General features: G+C 45.4%; 1 protein-coding gene across 1 annotated transcript in view; it reads left to right on the top strand.

Moving 5' to 3' along the window:
• Positions 1 to 18,569, top strand: part of NXN (nucleoredoxin) — a 114,190-nt gene that overhangs the window by 62,454 nt on the left and 33,167 nt on the right. The window contains exons 2-5 of the mRNA XM_032785425.2: positions 12,730 to 12,847; positions 15,809 to 15,942; positions 16,369 to 16,469; positions 17,303 to 17,409. Coding sequence (XP_032641316.1) covers positions 12,730 to 12,847; positions 15,809 to 15,942; positions 16,369 to 16,469; positions 17,303 to 17,409 — 460 coding nt within the window. The remainder of the gene's footprint in view (positions 1 to 12,729; positions 12,848 to 15,808; positions 15,943 to 16,368; positions 16,470 to 17,302; positions 17,410 to 18,569) is intronic.

The following is an 18,569-nucleotide window of genomic DNA, read 5'->3' as shown; positions in this document are numbered from 1 at the left end:
TCTTCCCCATCCCATGTACTGCCCTGTCTCTAGTTATGCCCATGCCAATGTGAAATTGTGGTAGTGACAACATCACAGAAAACATGGGATAACAGTCCAGGCTAGTGACTCAGAATCTCTGATACTTTCCCCATCTTACTTGTTTTAAATCTATTTTTTTGAAGATTGTGGTCAGGTGGGTAGAACAGAGTGATTTTGGGACCACATAACTTCTGTCTCCAACTTTGCCACTGACTTGCTGTGTGACTGTCACGGCATCCATATACCTCAGTTTACCCGTCTGTGAAGAGGGAATGCTTAATTAGTTCACAGAAGAGTTGTGATGCTTAAGCAAGGGAGTGTAGAACATCATGAACTCTTTGTGTAAAAGACACAATATAAACACCAAACATTATTATTAAGCTTGTCAAATCTGATTGTGATAGAAGAATGCCCTTCCTAGAAATGTACAGTCTGTAGTGAAGTGTGTATTCTAGTATGTGGATGGCTGAGTTATTTACCCAGTTTTAAAAGTTCTTCTTTCTTTCAGTTCTCCAGTCTCTGACTCTCTCACCCACTATTTGAAGAGCTTTGCTTAGTTCATGTGGATTAGTCAGTGCAGCTGAGCTCTGGTGCCTTTTTGTCTCCACAATGTATGTACACTCTCAGAGGGCAACCATATTAATAGGCCCATCATAAGTTCTCCCATAAACTTTTCACTGACCAAATTCTCATCCATACACTTAGGCTAGGTCTACACTGGTGTGTGTGTGTGTGTGTGTGTGTGTGTGTGTGTCGACATAAGATACACAACTTCAGCTACGCGAATAGCATAGCTGATGTTGGCGTATCTTAGGTCAATTAATCTGGCCGTGAGGACAGCAGTGAGTTGACTGCTGCCGCTCCCTCGTCGACTCCGGTTCTGCCTCTCGCCCCGGTGGAGTTCCAGAGTCGACGGCAGAGTGATTGGGGATCTATTTTATCGCATCTACACTAGACGTGATAAATCGATCCCCGATAGATTGATCACTACCCGCGGGTAGTGTAGACATACCCTTAGAAGATTAGTAAGGTGTAAAGTTGCTGAATAATCTTACACTTGTATATATAATTTCTTGCTTTCCTCATGTACCATGGAATCAGTAAATCTATTGCTTCTGGAGCATGCAGTCATTCTAGGTTTCATGGACCATACAGCAAGCGGAAATTCCTAAGGACTGGTAGGAAACAGGTGCAGCCTGCTGGTATTTCCAGCATGTACAAAATCATGTTTTTTTCCTAAGTAGAGTCTGAACTGACGTCTTTGATCAATTACACTGGTGTAAACATGTAATTTTTCTTTTTAATCCATGCCCAAGACAAAGCCGAGTGACTCTTTGTCCACCTCTCTGTCAGTGTTTGAAGCACAGGACTGTATTGTTGATATTGTTTTGTATTATAGTAGAGTCTATGCAGACCCTGAGATCATGCCCTGTAGTGACTGCACAAACACTTAGTGAAACAGTCTCTGCCCTGAGGAACTATTTATCATCTAAATAGACAAGAGAGACAAAGGATGGAAGAAAGGAAGGATTATCCTCATTTTATAGAGCAGGACCTGAGACGGAGTGTGATTTGCCTAGGGTCTCTCTGGAAGTCTCTGGCAGAGCCAGAGATTGAACCCAGGGTGCCTGGGTCCTAGTCCAGTGTCTTGACCCTAGGAAAAGGTTGACCCATCGCTGTCAAATGGCTGTTGGATGTGGCCTGTGTGAAATGATCCCCATAGGTCAGAGTTTGTGGGTCAGCATGGGGGAAGCTTGCATTTGTGCTGCCTGCACTGTACTTGTTCTGGGTACAGCATGTCAATCCACCTTTCACCAGTCCTGAATTCTCTTTACAAGTTGAAAACCTAAAACAAACCAGGCCTCCTTTGCTCTCCATTTTTAGCCCTGAGACTTTCACTCTCCATAGATCATGTGAACCACTGTTCAGTCACTCCAAGCTCTGCTCAACAAATTGGGTGTTTTCATGTCAGCCGTGGGCTGTAGGAAATCCAGTCTGTCAGCCTGTGCAATTTGTATCCTGCGAAAAGGAGGCAGCTCATGCTCGCGCTCTGGAGTGTCTGCCAGAGCCTAGTGGCCATGCACTGCTCTGCCCTCAAATAAAGTGCTCTGGTTGGCTTGGTTGTTAGTGCAGGAAATTGTAAAGCAAGGTAATTGGGGTGGCTTAATTGGTAATGTAAATAGCTTGTACTGCTACCTGGTGGGGGGAGGGGAGCAGGGTAACAGGAGGTCAGGATGGAACCATGCATTGGTTGAGGATGGAGTGTTAATGGGATTAGGTATGCTGGAAGGGAGAAAGATATTTGAATCTGGCTCTAGCTAGGATGAACCTAGTTTACACTATAAAGAACAGCAGTACTTGTGGCACTTTAGAGACTAACAAATTTATTTGAGCATTAGCTTTCGTGGGCTACAGCTCACTTAATTGGATGCATAGAATGGAGCATATAGTAAGGAGATATATATATAGATACAGAGAACATGAAAAGGTGGGAGGTTGCCCTACCCACTGTAAGAGGCTAATTAATTAAGACGAGCTATTATCAGCAGGAGGAAAAAAAACTTTTGTAGTGATAATCAAGATGGCCCATTTCAGACAGTTTGACAAGAAGGTGTGAGGATACTTAACAGGGGGAAATAGATTAAATGTGTGTAATAGTTTACACTGAGATTCCTGTCACCCATGTAGCTGCATTGGTAGATACTCCTAGTATAGACAGGGTTTACATGAGGGCAGCGTGATTTGCACCAGACAGCGTTCCAAATTGGGATGAGCTGCACCAGTGTAACTCACGTCTATCCTAAGGATGTGCAGTGTTTGAAATCACAGCGTGGACAAGGCCTGAGTTGGTGAGTTGAATGATTTTTGGCAATGGGGTGATTTAAAAAGAGAATTTTAGGCAGAACATCAAAGGAAATGACTTGACAGTGAGATTGTGGTGGAAGGATGGAGATGACTGACATTGTGGTGGTCCAGGGCTTGTCACTTGAGGACATTTAAAACTAGACTGGACAAACCACTAAAAAGGTATAGGAAACAACCCTGCACTAGCTCAGGAGATCATCTAGAAAAGCCTACACTAATTGTTCTCTTCCACCTTTTGATCTTTAAATAGTTGTTTTGTTCATCAATCACAAAATGAACAATATTCTGGGTGCAAACTTGCAGGCAGTCACATGAGTCTGCTGTGACTCTCTGCACACTCGCCATCCAGCAGCTGCTTTGCAAAAATGCAAAGCATCTGGGATTGCCAGTTGACTTATGAATCACCTTTGCAGGGATGCTGATGGGACTAGGGAGCTGAATCAGAGGTAGGCTAAAGGAGACAATACAAATAGCAGTGGTGTTTTTATTTATTTATTTCATTTAAGGTTTTTTAGCTGACAAACCCACATTGGTGGAACAAAGTCTGATACTGGAACATGGAGCTGGAAAAGAAGCTCCCAGCAAGAGCTGTTGAGGCATGCATTATTTGATTGTAATTCCTGTGGGGAATAAGAGACTGTTTTACAGTGTTGATTTCAGCTGGCCTGTGTCTTCTCAAGGGTTTGGGTGGGGGGGGAGTAGGGAGAGAACCACCATGCCACACAGATGGTTCCTTTGGCTGCTCAGTGCCCAATACACACATAGCAACAGGAACATCTTGATCATTGTCAATGGACTCCTCATCGGGTGTATTTCTAATGGGGTCCTGCAGGGATCAGTTCTCAGCCCTATTCCATTTGACATTTTTATCAATGCCCTGAAGAAAACGTGAAATCATCACTGGTCAAGTACACAGATGACACAGAAATTAGGGGAGTGACTGATAATGAAGAGGACAAGTCACTGATACAGAGTGATCTGGATCACTTGCTAAGTGTAAGTAACCAGTATGCATTTTTAATATGGCTAAATGCAAAAGTGTGACTGTAGGCCATACTTAGAGGATGGGGACTCTATCCTGGGGAGCAGTGACTCTGAAAAAGCTTTGGGGATTGTGGTGGATAATCAGCTGAACATAAGCTCCCAGTGCAATGCGATGGTCACAAGAGTTAATGCAATCCTTGGATGCATAAAAGGGAATCTTGAGCAGGACAGAGAGGTTATTTTATCTCTGTATTTGGCACTGGTGTGACTCTTGCTGGAATACTGTGTCCAGTTCTGGTGTTCACAATTCAAGAAGGAAGTAGATAAATTGGAGAGGGTTCAGAGAAGAGCCACAAAAGTGATTAAAGGATTTGATAACATGTCTTATAAAGATAGACTAAAAGAGCTCAATATATTTAGTTTAAGAAAGAGAAGGTTAAGGGGTGACTTGATCACAGTCTGGAAGTACCTGCATAGGGAACAAATATTTAATAATGGGCTCTTTAATCTAGCAAAGAAAGGTCTAACACAATCCAACGATTGGAAGTTGAAGCTACATGAATTCAGAGTGCAAATAAGATATAGTTTTTATCAGTGATGATAATTAATTACCAAGACCTGTGGTGGATCCACCATAACTGACAAGTTTAAAATCAAGATTGGATGTTTTTCTAAAAGATCTGCTCTAGGAGTTATCTTGGGGAGGTTCTGGGGCCTGTGTTATACAGGAGGTTAGACTAAGTGATCACCCTATTCCCTTCTCGCCTTGGAATCTATGAATCATTTTCACTGATCTTGTGTATTGCACTTTACAAGTGCAAGTGCCTCCTCCTCTGTTTATTAATGCTCTAGGAGGAAATCTCTATCTCTTGTACTTTTTTTTTTGCAATTGTTTTTCAGAGAGAGATAAGTAGCAACACAGTAAAAAATAATGTATCCAACCCCACATATTCAGCTCTCTATCCTTCCAAATTCAGTCCTCCAGCAGGGATGATTTGCCTTGAGAAGTCCTCCTTTCTACCTAGAGAAATGTCATGCCCCCCGTTCTATTTGGATTAAGGAGGTTCAGCTACACAAGGAGATAGTGGAGAGTTGTGAAGGCAGTCTGAGCTAAGCTTGAATTGGAAGGACAGGCATTAACTGGATTTGAATTGACAGGGCGAAGGCATGGTCCGTTGTCCTGCAGCGCCCACCTGCTGCGTACAACATCCGGGTGGCCCCCTCTCACTTGTAAATCCATTTGGGCACAATGTACAAGCTGTGAGTTAGCATTAGGGGTGAGGAAGTGGGGAGGGCATTCATCTCACAGCACTGACTGAGAATGAAGTGTCTTGAACTATTGAGGATGTCTCGACATCCTGGAACCAATCCACAGGACAGTTGGAGCTAGCCTGTGTTTTCTAGCTCCCGGAGCCATAGTCATTTTTCCAGCAGAGCAATACCTGTACGTTTCTCAAACAGACCTCTCAGTATTTCAGCTGATAGCCCTGTAATGAGAGACCAACAGGAATTAAGCTCATGTCTATCTGTCTGTGTCTCTTCCACTGGAGGGAAAAATTATGATCCCTGTCCAAATAGCATATGCAGGAGAGAGGAGGAAGAGAGGATTGGATTTGTTGTTAGTATCGTAGTGAAGAACTAAACTTGTATTGCATTGCTGGCAAGATGTCGCACCCCAGCAATTCTCAACCTGTAGTTTATGACTTATGAATCCCCTCTGCAATCGTTTTCTGTTGTGTGAGGGGGAAGGTGGATTACAAGTTTCTCCCATTCCCTGTTTCCGGTCTCGTGCTGAAACATTTTTGCCAATTATAATGCTCCTGCTTTACTTCTTGAAGTCACTCACATTGGACAATGAGCCTACGCTGGTCAGTTTCATTTCCTGATTCTTGGTAATCACTCACTGCTGTTGTGTTTGGATTGTAGATGTTGCAGGGAGCAGTTTAACTACAAACAGAAAAACTTTTCCATGTTAGGTTCTGTAAACCACAACTGATTGTGGGGATTAAACTAACAGACAATGTGCCTTTAAACAATTCTAAGATTTATCAGTATAATTGTGCTCCTAAGGGGAAAATATTTTATTTTAATTTTTAATTTACAGTATCACTTCTCTGTAAGAGGAATTTAGAAGAATTTTTAACTGCCCCACCCACAGTCTCCAAATACCAAATTAATTTATTTATCTGCTCACTAGAAACTACTACCAATATACTGACTTCCCCAAAGAAAAAAACTAAACCCAGCTGCACTGAAGTATGTCCAATTGTTAGGGTGGTGGAAAACAGGATCTTTTAAGGGGCTTTCAGAGGAAATTAACAAGACTCTGAAGGCACTGCCTCCAAAGGAGAATTTGAAGGAAATGTTGCATTGCTTTTCATTTAATGGCAAGCAGCAGCACTCCATATTGGGAACACATTCTCATTATTGTTGACAGATCTGCTCTTGAGTTTTTAAATTAACTTTGTCTGCTTGAATTTCCCAGGGTTAGGGCAGAAGCCTGGGTTGCAGTAAATATGATGATATTGCTTGGGCAAATGCCTCTCAGAGCATTCATCTGACTTGGATGAAGACAAGCAAAACTCTTTATCCTAATACAGTTTGAGGAGTGGAGTCTAGCACAGTTTTGCTCAGATAACATGAGAGTGAAAACACCCTTATTATGGATACCAGTTGCCATAGTGGGCTGCTGCTAACCAAGTTCAAGTGGGAACAAATCTCATGCTTGGGGTTCTGCTTGCACTGAAAGCAGTTTCATGTTATATGTTTTGTCAGTGGTAACCATCCCTGCCCAGTTTGCACTAGTGAGTTAATGCATCCTACGCAGATACCAGGGCTGAGAAGTCAGTCGACATGACCAAAAATAGCACCCTGCAGCTGTTAGTGGAGGGAGAGATTCCCATTCCTACTAGCATGCCAGTGGGGAGAATGAGAGTCCTCTTTCTCCTTGAGACCCAAACCAGTCGGTTTTATTCAGTCTCTAGCCCAGTAAGTTTATAACCTGTCCCCTGGCTGTTATGTGCTTTAGAACAGAGAAGTTTCTTGCTGTGCGGGTGTTTAGTTTAACACCTGTAATCTGATTTTTGTGTCCAACTCCAATGTTCTCCCATGTACTTCATGCTGGTCCATTTCCAGCTCACCAAGATGGAGGAAACAAGTGAGCAAATGATTAGTGACTGCAGTAGCACAGCAACCAAGAGCAATACTTTGCCCTCTCATAACGCCTCAAGTCTGAGGCTCTCCAGTCACCTTACCAACAATAGTTAATGAAGCAGCAGATCACTCCACAATGTTCGTTCTGTATGACAGATGGGGACTGAGGCTTTGAAACGTTAAGTGATTTGTATGTAAAGTCAAACTTGAGCCAGGATTTGAACTCAGGTTCTGATTTCCAAGCTCCTGCCAATTAAATCCACTGATGACTTTGCGTTATGGATCAGATTACAAAACCGGTAACTCGGTTTTCTACTGGAACTGTTCTGTTAAGCTCCTGTACAAGTTGCTAGGCTAAGTTCCCTCTAAGCTATCCAGGGCCGCACAGGTCCCAGCCCAGGAGCTGCCACTCTCCTCAGGGCTCTGGCTGCTGCAGCAAGAGAGGGTTGGGGAGAGTTCTCTCTCCCCGCCTCAGCCCCGGAGCAGCCTGCATCCCAAACCACTCACCCTTGGCCCCAGCTGGAGCCCTCAAACCTCCCCCCCCCTTCAGCCCTGAGCCTGCTCCCTGAACCCCTCCTCCCTGGCCCCACCCCAGAGCCTTCACCCCCAGCTGGAGCCATCACCCCCCACATCCCAACCCTATGCCCCAGCTCTGAGCCCCCTTCCACACACACACCCCTCATCCCTGGCCTCGCCCCAGAGCCTGCACCCCCAAACAGAGCCCTGACCCCCCCCCCGTCCCAACTTTCTACCCTAGACCTGAGCCCCCTGCTGGACCCCAAACCCCTAATCCCCCCCCCCCGCACCCCAGCCCTGAGTCCCCTCCCACACGCCGAACCCCTCGGCCCTATCCCTGCCACACATCACCTCCATATTGATGCATATAACAAAATTCATTACGCACACGGATGAAAAAATTAGAGGGAATATTGGTACCAGGTATATTTCTGTATAAACTGGTCATTCTATGTCAGTGGTGTCTTGAGAAGAGAATGCTTCCACAGCTCCTATTCCAACTGGCTTTCTGTGTGGAGTGGACTGTTTAACTTACCAGGAGTACAGTGTGAATTGGGAGTAAGGAGCAGTTTGAAAGGATCAGCTGATTTCAGACTGAAAAGTCTAGATTAATTCCACATCTGTGTTAGGTTTGGCTTGATCCTGCAGATTTGCAACAGCTGTTGGGAAGTGTAGCAAAGAATCCCCTCTTTAAATGCATGATCAAATCCTCAGAGCAAGAAGCATGTTATTTCAGTGTAATTCTCCTCCAGACAGGAAAAGCTGCATTTAAAAGTTGCTGAGGCAGCGTTCTCCTGCAGCATCCTCTGATCTTCCTGTGGTTTCTGATTAGCTCACATTTGGCTTTCCATCCACCATGCCTAGCGCAATAGATGGTCCTTTCAGGGGCGATTGTTCACCTATTTGTACTGTGACTGCCTTTTCTTTCTCTTTCATTTGCCTTACTGTGTGGATCACAAATGCCAAATTGCTCAGAATAAATTTAGCCAACTATCCTTTGCCAGTAATTGGAGTCTGTTTGTGCCACGTTGACAGCCTTGTAGAGACAGTTAGTTAGTGGTAGGACTTCGCCAAGCTCTGTGCTTTCACTTTGCACAGGCGTGTGGAAACATTGGCTTCAGGTCTAGATCTTCCCTTCAGTTTCAGGCCACATTGGTGACTTGCTTGGATCTAAGAGGGAATTTCTATAACATGAAACACGTTGCGGCCGTTCTTGCCTTTAATACAGCTGTGTGGCCTGCTGATGCTACAGGATCCCAGCACTCCATGTTCTGTCTTCAGCTAAGCAGCTTCAAGACAGAGCATGACATGCTGGGGACCTGTCATCTCTGTTGGCTTCATTTTTGTATGACAGGTATTGTTCAAAGGCTGCACAAATTAAAATTCCAGATACTTCACTATGAGGTTAATTAACCATTGGAGCAATTTACCAAGGGATGTGGTGCATTCTTCTATCACTGGCATCTTTAAATCAGGATTGAAAGTATTTCTTAAAGCTCTAGCTCAGACAGAAGATATGGGCTTGATGCAGGAATCACTGGGTAAAATGCTCTGGTCCATGTTATGCAGGAAATCAGACTAGGTGATCACAGTGAGCCCTTCTGGTCTTACATCTCTCAATCTATGTTACTGTCTATAGCAAATGCTGATCGGTCCTCGGTTTTTCTGTAGTGCCCATCCACCTCTGTAGTATCTCAGTACTGATGGAATCTCTTTGCTGTCTTTTATTTCCAGATGTTTCACTATGATTTTAACAACGAAAGTTTCCAACCACCAGACGGCTATTTATAAATTTGAGTAGTTGTAAGGTTAAAAGCTGAGCCTGTCTGGCACTTACTAAGGTCACTATTCCCTTTCAACTCTTAACAAAACACAGAATATTCTTCTTTGTACAAAGGGGGGGGGGGAATCTATCCCATTCTTGGAGTGGAGAGGAGAGAATCCAAGGGAATTTGAATTACAGAAATAAGCAGTAAATGAAAAAAAACAGTTTCCTATCAAGGTCATGTACTTTCGGAACAGACCTGCTGTAAAATGAGCCATTCGTCTTTCTCTTAGAAGTGTCTGATCTGCTTTGGAAAGCGGAGTATGATTGAAAGAGCTCATTGCCATGGGAATGGTGGTAAATCTTGGCAATCATCCTTCAGTGCATGCGTTTTTCATTTCCAATCAGCTTTCCCAATGCACAGGAGAATCATCAAATCAAACTGCTCAGACTTTGAACAGCGCATTCATGTACTTTGTAATACAGACATCCACATTAATACAGCTAGTGCTTGGAGACCACTAATTTGCTATTCAAGCCTTTCATAACTGCATTTATATGACAGCACATTCTGGTGTTCTTAAATGCAATTGTCTTGTTTGTTCATCCATGTCTCATGCTGCATTTGAATTATAGCCCAACTAATAGTCTGGACTTATATAGCTGTTTGTCAAGGGATTTATTTATTATTATCATCACCACAGAGCTCTTCACCAATCTGAGCTGTTTAAACTTCACAGACTGCTGCATTGAGGCAGGTAAGCAGAGCTGTGCAAAATGTTCTCGGCCAACACTGAACAGAGTGTGAAATTTACCAGGTTTCAGCTTCTTTTACAGCTGGGTTTTAGCACCACCCAGCTTTGATGAGGTTCACAGATGTCTGGAGTGGACGAGGGACTGATGGATGATTTTGAGTTGAAACTCTGTGATAGTCACAGTTCTGTGTGGATTCGACATGAAAGTCAGCCATTGTGACTGATTTTTCTTATTTTGCTTGAGATTTGTGTATAACTGAGCTGGATCCTGTGGGTCTGCACTTAATGCCCAGCTCTACCATAACAGTGACCTGAGTCTGAGTCCCAGGCTCAATCCCTTCTTCCCCCTTTGGCCTTGTAGCCTGCGCAGCCCCAGAACCTCAGGTTGCTCTGCAGTGATACCTTTGGTTATTTATACAGCACCCACAGATGTGCAGGACATGTAAACCCTGTCGATTATACATGGCTGAGTTAGGAGCACTGTTGGTTGGGCATAATGTAGAGACTGCTACCGCCATTCCCCCCGAAAGGAAATCTGCCGCAGGATACTGTAGGGCCTTGAGGGGAGTCTGTTGAATATGGCAAAGACACAACAAAATAGAGTAAAATGTGAGCAGCTATATACAGAGAGCTCTTCAGCTACTTTCTGTAACCTCTTGTTTGCCACACCCTCTTAGATCCTTGTAAAGATCCCTTTGAACTTCACAAACTTGGATTTACTTTCTGTGTTTTGAACCAGACTCAGTTTAACACGGCTGACGTACATTTAGCAAAGTCTTTGCAGCTTTTGTGGCCAAATCAATTTAGGTTATGCATCAGCATCATCAATGATGCCAGCTTAGCCCTGGGAATAGTGTGTATTAGGAAACTGGTGCTAGCAGGAACAGCACCAGGCATTGTTTTCTGTAGGTCCTAATAAATGGAGATTTAAAAGAAAAAAACCATTATGAATCTGTATATGCACCTTTTTTAGATATTTGTGACCTAGAGGACTTTGATCATCAAACAAGTTTCAGGTAGGATAAATTGTGATAGCCTTGTCAAGTCTCTCACAACACAATAACCTGGACAGAATACAGATTTTTGCCCAGGAACAAGTTCCAGAAGAGCGATTTAGATACTGGCATTAAAACCTAAATGTCTCTATGACTCGTCCCCTTAGCTTGAGTGTCTATAAGCATATAAAAAGCTAGATCACCCAGTTCATTCTGGCTGGAGGTTGCATCCTTTTCCCACACCCCTCATCTGTCTTGTCCACTAGATTGTAAACTCTTCAGGGCTGGGATTGTTTCTTAGCACAATACAGAGTCTTCAGCATCTCCATCAAACAGTGCTTAACACAATGGGGGCCCAGTTTCAGCTGAGACTTGTGAGTATGATTCTGAGAGAAATAAAATAATAAGATGGATCAGAATACAGAAGCATGTGCTTTGAGGTTTATTCTGGATCCATTAGTTTGCTTTGCAGAATAACTGAGCGTAAAGTATCAGAAGCAGTGGAATTGTGAGTTTTATTAACATTGAGGCTCCATTCTGCTGTTCTTCCATTGCGTTTTTTTGTTCTCCACTGGCCCAAGTGAATGTCATAAATATCTATGGTGCCAGGGAGCGTTTGCAGCACATTATTTGATGATGTGGGAAACTAATGATTCATTTCCTTCCCTCCCTTCCCCTCTGTCCTCTCTGGTTCTGTGTTGTGATCTGATTGCATTTAAGAGGTTGATAATTCATCACCGGGCTGTTTAGGTTGAAGTGCCTTGGAAAAATGTAAGTGAACGGCTCAGATTGGAATGTTTTAGGTACTCGAAGCTCTGAGATCAACTCCTCAGACCACAGCCTTTCCTGGCTTTTAGTTACAGTTGAAAATGTATTGGAGTGGTTACAGAAGGCTTTCCAAGCCTCACGTACACCTGCAAGTTATGCCTTGCCAGTAGCTATCTTCCTCTTTCTATAGTTCCTTTTAGTCGTGGTGTTTTTTAGAACTCAGAATTTATTTATCTGTACGTGCAGAAATATGATGCCAGACGAGAAGTGTGTGACCCCAGGAGTGTTTCAGTTATTGGCGTTGGACGAAGTTAAGTTGTTTGGGGACCTCTAGTCTGCTAATCAAGGTGGCTAAAATGCAGCAGGGTCTAGGCAGAATCATCGCTCCACGTTTCTGGATTTCAGCCGTGTTTTCAGTGTGAACATGTCTTGGGCATGGACTGGAGATTAGTGTAAATAATGAATGGTGAAGAAGCAGCTGAAACAGGATTGCCACATAGTGGTGGTGGTTGCATATCCCATGTACAGTGCCTTCCAGTCAGAGATCTCAAAGTGCTCCACAAGAGGGGAAACAAAGGCACTAGGAGATTAACTCCCGTGTCCCAGGTCACATAGCAAGTGCGTGGCAGAGCTGGGAGTAGAATGCAAACTTAGCTCATGGGCCTGGGCACCAACCGAGTGAAACAAGGAAGTTCCGGTCAAAACGATGCCATTTTCTTTTGAGGTCACCAGGCTAAAAGTAGCTGGGCTCCTGTGTGAGACCTTTGGATGCTCTGCAGCAAACTGCCGCTCTGTCGTCTTCTGCTTCTTTCTGATCGCTGCCCTGTAAGGTGCTGCTGCTCCAAAGTATTAATGGTCAAGCTGCTTAGAGTTTACCTCTTCTTCTCCCTCTCGCTCTCTTTTACAGCTAAAACTATGGAACAAATACAGAGTCTCCAACATTCCATCGCTGATATTTATAGATGCTTCCACGGGGAAGGTTGTGTGCAGAAATGGCTTGTTGGTGATCCGGGATGACCCAGAAGGTAAGACCTGGAGCACTGCACACCCATGTGACGGCTGACAGGCTGCTTCTCTTTGAGTTCCCTTTCCAAAGTGTGCCTGGAAACAAATGAAGATCATCCGATTTACCTCATCAAAGCACTGGATTATTTTCAGCATGAAATTCCCTGCATTGTTCCCATTAGAGTTAAGGTTTCATTTTTTAACAAACAAAGGCATCCCTTCTAGGTTTGCTGTCTGAAGTGCAAATGAGGAAAAAGGTGGATGAAATGAAATGCTGCAGTATGCATTTCACTGGGGGGCCTAGGCAGACAAACTGAGGACCCACCTTTTTCATAACTTAAGATCTGTGCTGCTCTCATCGAGTGAGTGGTGCGAACATTAGTAACACCACACAGTTTGAGACAGAACAGTTCCCTTGGTATTTACAGATGGTGCCTAAAAGAAGCTACAGTGTTCTTTTCTAAATCATACCACACGGCGTGTTTATACCAGACCTCGCCTTCTCTGAATCGGCAAGTGATGAACACAAACAAACATTGCTACACATATTTGTAGTCCCTACACAAAATGAAAGCGTGGCACCTGCCTGCCCACCGTTGACCCTTCAGCATATGTGCCTCTGCATTCCATGCGGTTGTCATTTCCCCAGTGCGGGAATGACAGATCCTGAAAACAAGCCCCTAGGTGTAACGCAGGGGGCGGGAGCTGTGAAGCATGACAGGCTAAGTATAATTTGTGGTCTAAGCCATCTGGTAATGTTTCTTTAGCTCTGGCTGAATTTACGGGCTGCTTATTCTGGGAACTGGAAGCAGGAATAGTCAGAATATATAGACGCTTTTTCAGGTGGGCAAGGAAACCTGTGTGTCCATTATCCAGTCTTAAAGCTAGGGACAAAGCAGCCCTGTGCAAGGGAAATGAAAATGGTGACAGCTTTAAGGAAGCCTGCTGATGTTCCAAAAAGACAAAGACTGAGGTGTGAGTTGAGCTGCAGTAACAGAGGCTACATCAGTTGCTTCTCAATGGTTTTTAAATGGTAGCTGTTCCAGAAGCAGAATGGCTGCAAGGAGCGGGATGGGCAGATTGATCTGTTCTCTAAAAGATGAATAGTCAGAATACATGGCCTGCACCCCAGTCATGGGCAGAGAGAACTGACCCTGCAGAGGTCTGCCAAACTCATTTAAAAGGGAAGAATGAAGCAGACTGCAGCAATGACCCGGCCGTCCAAAGCAGTACTATTTGCATTGTTCCCAGAGAGCATTCTGACATCTCAAGACTGTGTGAATGCGCGCAAAAACACTTTGCGGCTTAGAAGCCAGAGGGATCCCTAAGGGTCAGATCCTGCCCCTCTGTGGGCACCGAGGGTCCTAACCAGAGTAGAAAGCAGTGCAGTTGTGCTGCGTGGAGTTAGGGGGATGAGGGGGCGGGGAAGAGGATACCGAGAGCCTATGTAGGAGATGTGGATCCTTTGCATGATACAAAGCATGGCTCCCCTGGGGTGTCCTGAGTAGTGTGGCTGGGGACAGAGGTGCGAGGGCAGCAAGTAGATTTGCAGTTGCACAGGTCCGCTGGGTGTAGGGTGACCAGACAGCAAGTATGAAAAATCAGGACAGGGGGTGGGGGGTAATAGGAGCCTATATAAGAAAAAGACCCAAAAATCGGGATTGTCCCTATAAAATCGGGACATCTGGTCACCCTAGCTGGGTGAGTACTTGTCATAGCTTTCCTACTCAGATCTGAACCTTAGAGTTCAGAAAATGAGATGCTACCATGAAACCTCCAAGCTTAATTACCAGCTTAGATCTGATAGCGTGCACAGCAGCAGATTCAGTGTCTGGTCACTCTGGTCTCCCAAAACCTTCCTGGGGGACCGAAGACTCAGATGCTGAGTCTCACAACAAAGGGAAACAACCTCCCTTGTCTCCTCGTACTTCTCCTGGATGACTGGAAGATCACTGTTTAATTCCTCCCACAATTCCTGGTGAGCTGCAATCAATCTCTTGAGCCAACTAGGAAAAAAAAATCCAACAAGTTTAAAAGAAAGCTTTATATAAAAAGAAAGAAAAGACATAAATGGTCCTGTATCAAGGTGACAATATACAGGTTATTGCTTAAAAGAAAAAAAATGAATAAACAGCTTATCCAAAAGAAATACAATTTAAAACATTCACAAACCACACACATGTAAATACAAAAAAAAAAAACAATATATGCCTATTGTCTTTCTACCTTTGTACTTACAACTTGGAAACAGAAGATTAGAAAGCCTGGAGATAGAGTGATCCCCTCAGAGACTAGAGAGCAACAGAGACGAGACAAAGAACACACACCCAAAACTTCCCTCCCTTGAGATTTGAAAAATCTTGTTTCCTGATTGGTCCTCTGGTCAGGTGTTTGGTTCCCTTTGTTAATCCTTTACAGGTAAAAGAAACATTAACCCTTAGCTATCTGTTTATGACAGTACTCCATTGTGGGGAGGAGGGGGACAAACCTGGGGCTGCATAAACGACTTCATCCCTGAGACCCCAGTAGTGGCTGAACCCTGGGAGGGAGTGTGAATCTCTAAGGGACACTCTTCTTCTCCCCCCTCCCCCCATGGAAAACCTGATTGCCTGGGATTGGGGGGCAGAGAATATGGCCCTTTGTAAGGCGGCTCTCCTCTGTGTCCCTCGGGGGGTGATGTGTGTCAGAGGGTGGGTTTCCCTTCAGAACAAATGTGTTGGTTAACATTTGGTGCTGACCCCCCTGTGGGGATGTGGCTCAGTATCTGGGTGGAAAGGGGCAGAGGAGGTCTACATGGAAAGACATCAGTGCAGATGGATTAAGAGGACTCTCCGCTCCTGTCTGTTGCACGATTGCCTGGCTAGATGCCTTTGGAGAAGCGGGGAGGGACTCAGTAAAGCCATTTAAAGGGTAAAGGCTAGATGTGGCTCTCAGTCTTCTTCTTTCTGCCTTCTCCTCTTGCCCATCTCAAACTCCCCTAGGGCTGGAGTTCCCCTGGGGACCAAAACCCTTCAGTGAAGTTGTTGCAGGGCCTCTGCTCAGAAACAACGGCCAGTCGCTGGACAGCACCTCCCTGGAGAGCTCTCATGTGGGGGTCTATTTCTCTGCGCACTGGGTGAGTAGCTGGCACCTCTCCATTGCAGAGTAAATGGAAGGGGTTGGAGGTGAGTGGCAGCTGTGTGGGAAGGCTCAGCCCTGACTGCAGCGGCTCACATAAGATAGCCACACCCTGCCCTGGCTGGACTGCCAGAGTCACTTTTGTAGGGGCAGCTGTGCCTGAGGTGAAATTCCCCTTCCAGGTAGCTAGTGGAGGTTGCACTGGTGACTTGCTGAGTCAGTGCCCCCTGTCCAGCAGGCCCAGCCACTTGGCAGACTGCAAGACTGCCTCTAGGCCCCCTGGGAAAGCAAAGATCATGGGGACCTCATGGGGCTCCCTGTTGCCCCTGCTGACGGAAGCTGTGGAGTGAATCAGGCCCATTGACTTCAATGAGAGCCATGTCCCTGGTGTCCAGGTACTATGTGCTCCTCTGTGTTTTTCCAGTGCCCCCCCTGCCGAAGCCTCACGAGGGTCTTGGTGGAGTCCTACCGGAAAATCAAGGAGGCGGGGCAGAAATTTGAGATTGTCTTCGTTAGCGCAGACAGGTAATGTCTGCTGTTTGGTTTGGAGAGCTCTGTGCTGTGCCATGGTGCAGGGGCTGGAGGGGCAAGGCATGTCTGCAGGCCAGACTGGAGAAACTCATGCCCCGAAGCAAGGAGAGAGCTGGGGGTTACTAGAAGTTCAGTTTTGTGGTACTTTCAGCTGCTTGATATGTGCCCATGGGGTGGAAGAAACTCCAAGTATCAATGGATACGGCACCTGCTTTAAAGAGAGAAACCAATCGGGCCTCTCCCTAGGAGTGCTGTTGGATACACAGGAGACCGGGCTGTAGGTCTGGGGTGAGAGGGAGGCAGGACTGGACAGGGCTGTTCCAGATAATAAGGACCCTGCACCCCAACCTGGTAGCATGAGATGGCTCTGATTCCGCAGTGGCCAGATACCTTCACCCTGCTGGCTCTGGGGAGAAATTGAAGGAGCCAGGGGAAAGATGGATTAGCCACGGCAGGGGTGGAGTCAAGAGCAAGCCCACAACCCTTGAGGTGGGCTCAACATTTTGCTCTGAGGTTCCTGCATGCCCTGGATACAAGCCCGAGGACTGCGGGGCCCTTGAGCAGCAGCTGTCGGAATTGAGGAGATTTTCTCTTCTTGAAACTTGCTGAAAAATCCTTCTTTGGTGGAGGCAATGGCTTTAAAATCAATGTGGTCTCACCCTGGGTGGGTGCGAGTTGGCCTGCCCTATGTACAGGTGGGCTTTGGGCCCTGGGGAGGTGTCAGGCATCTGCTAGGCTGCGTATGGGCAAAGGGTTAAACAGGAAAAAGGGCTGCAGAAGGACGGTAATGAGGGTGCATTTATCTGACCTCCATGTCCATTGCCTAGGTCAGAGGACTCTTTCAAGCAGTATTTCAGCGAGATGCCCTGGCTTGCTGTGCCATACGCTGACGAAACCAGAAGATCGCGTCTCAACCGGCTCTACGGCATCCAAGGTAGGAGATGCCCCCAAGCCTGGCATGAAAATCACTCCTGCCCACTCCTCCCATTTAACTTTGTTCTTAAATGTCTCCTCTTGTTTAAATAAAACAAAAAAACAGCAAAACAAAGGGCCTCCGGCAGAGCTCTCTTCTCTGCAGACTAATGTTCCTACCGTAACCTGCCAGCCCGTTAGCCAAAATGGGGCTTCAAAAGCAACCTGATAATTCCTTCTGGAAACTTGGAGCCTTCCGGTCTTATGTTTTATCCCTAACTGATTGATTGATTTTGTTTTGCTTTTCTTTAAGGTTTCTCTGTTGTTTTCTTGCTCTTCTCTGTGATAGGAACTCAGGCCATTGTTCTCGGTAGAGAGTGAGGAAGATGGCGTCTGGTTTGTGTTAGTGACATGAGATTTGCATGTTTGATGTAAACCATGGCTTTGCTTCTGCTCTTCTGGATGTCAGTTCCAGAATTACCCAGGCCTTGGCTGCTGAGGCAGGGGGAGGGAGAGAGAGATTGTGTCTGTGTTTTTCAAGGTGTTCCAAAGACTTTGTGCACTCACAGGAGCTCTAAATGTAACTGATGTAATGCACTGACCCTGCAGGAAACAAAGGACAGCATTGATCTCTAGCCTAGTGGGTGTAAGATGGGGAAGGATAAATGGGGCCATTCGCTAGCAGGGAAGTTTTCAGTATTTATGCATGTTTCCTCCCTGTGAGCAGGGGACTGAAGGGATTGATTTATGATGGGAGATTAAAAGAACTAAGGATAATTTGGGTAAGGGATGGCTCAGGGGAAGTTGTATGATGACAGCTTGCAAGTTGTATGATGACAGTCTGAGAGATGCAAATACCATGAAGGGAACGGAGTTTCTGAGGGTGGTCCGAGGTGCAGCTATGGGCCTGCCCTTATGCAGGGTCTTGCAAGGCCTGACTCTTTTACACTAAGTCCCCTTTACACTGCTGTGGCAGCATCCATGGGCCATAAAGTGGGTGTAAATGGAATTTACCTAACCCTGACTGTCACGTTAACACTATCCAAAGCATTCTGAAAATCAAGAGAGAGTAAATAATTGGCTCTTTGCATCTGCACCAACAGTTATTCCCTTTAACAAACTAATCAGCTCTGTCTGGTCTGGCCTGCCTTTCCCACATCTATGCTGGCTTTCACATTTCCA

This window comes from Chelonoidis abingdonii, chromosome 20 (assembly GCF_003597395.2).
Source record: "Chelonoidis abingdonii isolate Lonesome George chromosome 20, CheloAbing_2.0, whole genome shotgun sequence".
Lineage (NCBI taxonomy): Eukaryota > Metazoa > Chordata > Testudines > Testudinidae > Chelonoidis > Chelonoidis abingdonii.
Note: the sequence above shows the minus strand (reverse complement) of the source record. Positions and strands in the feature narration are given on the sequence as shown.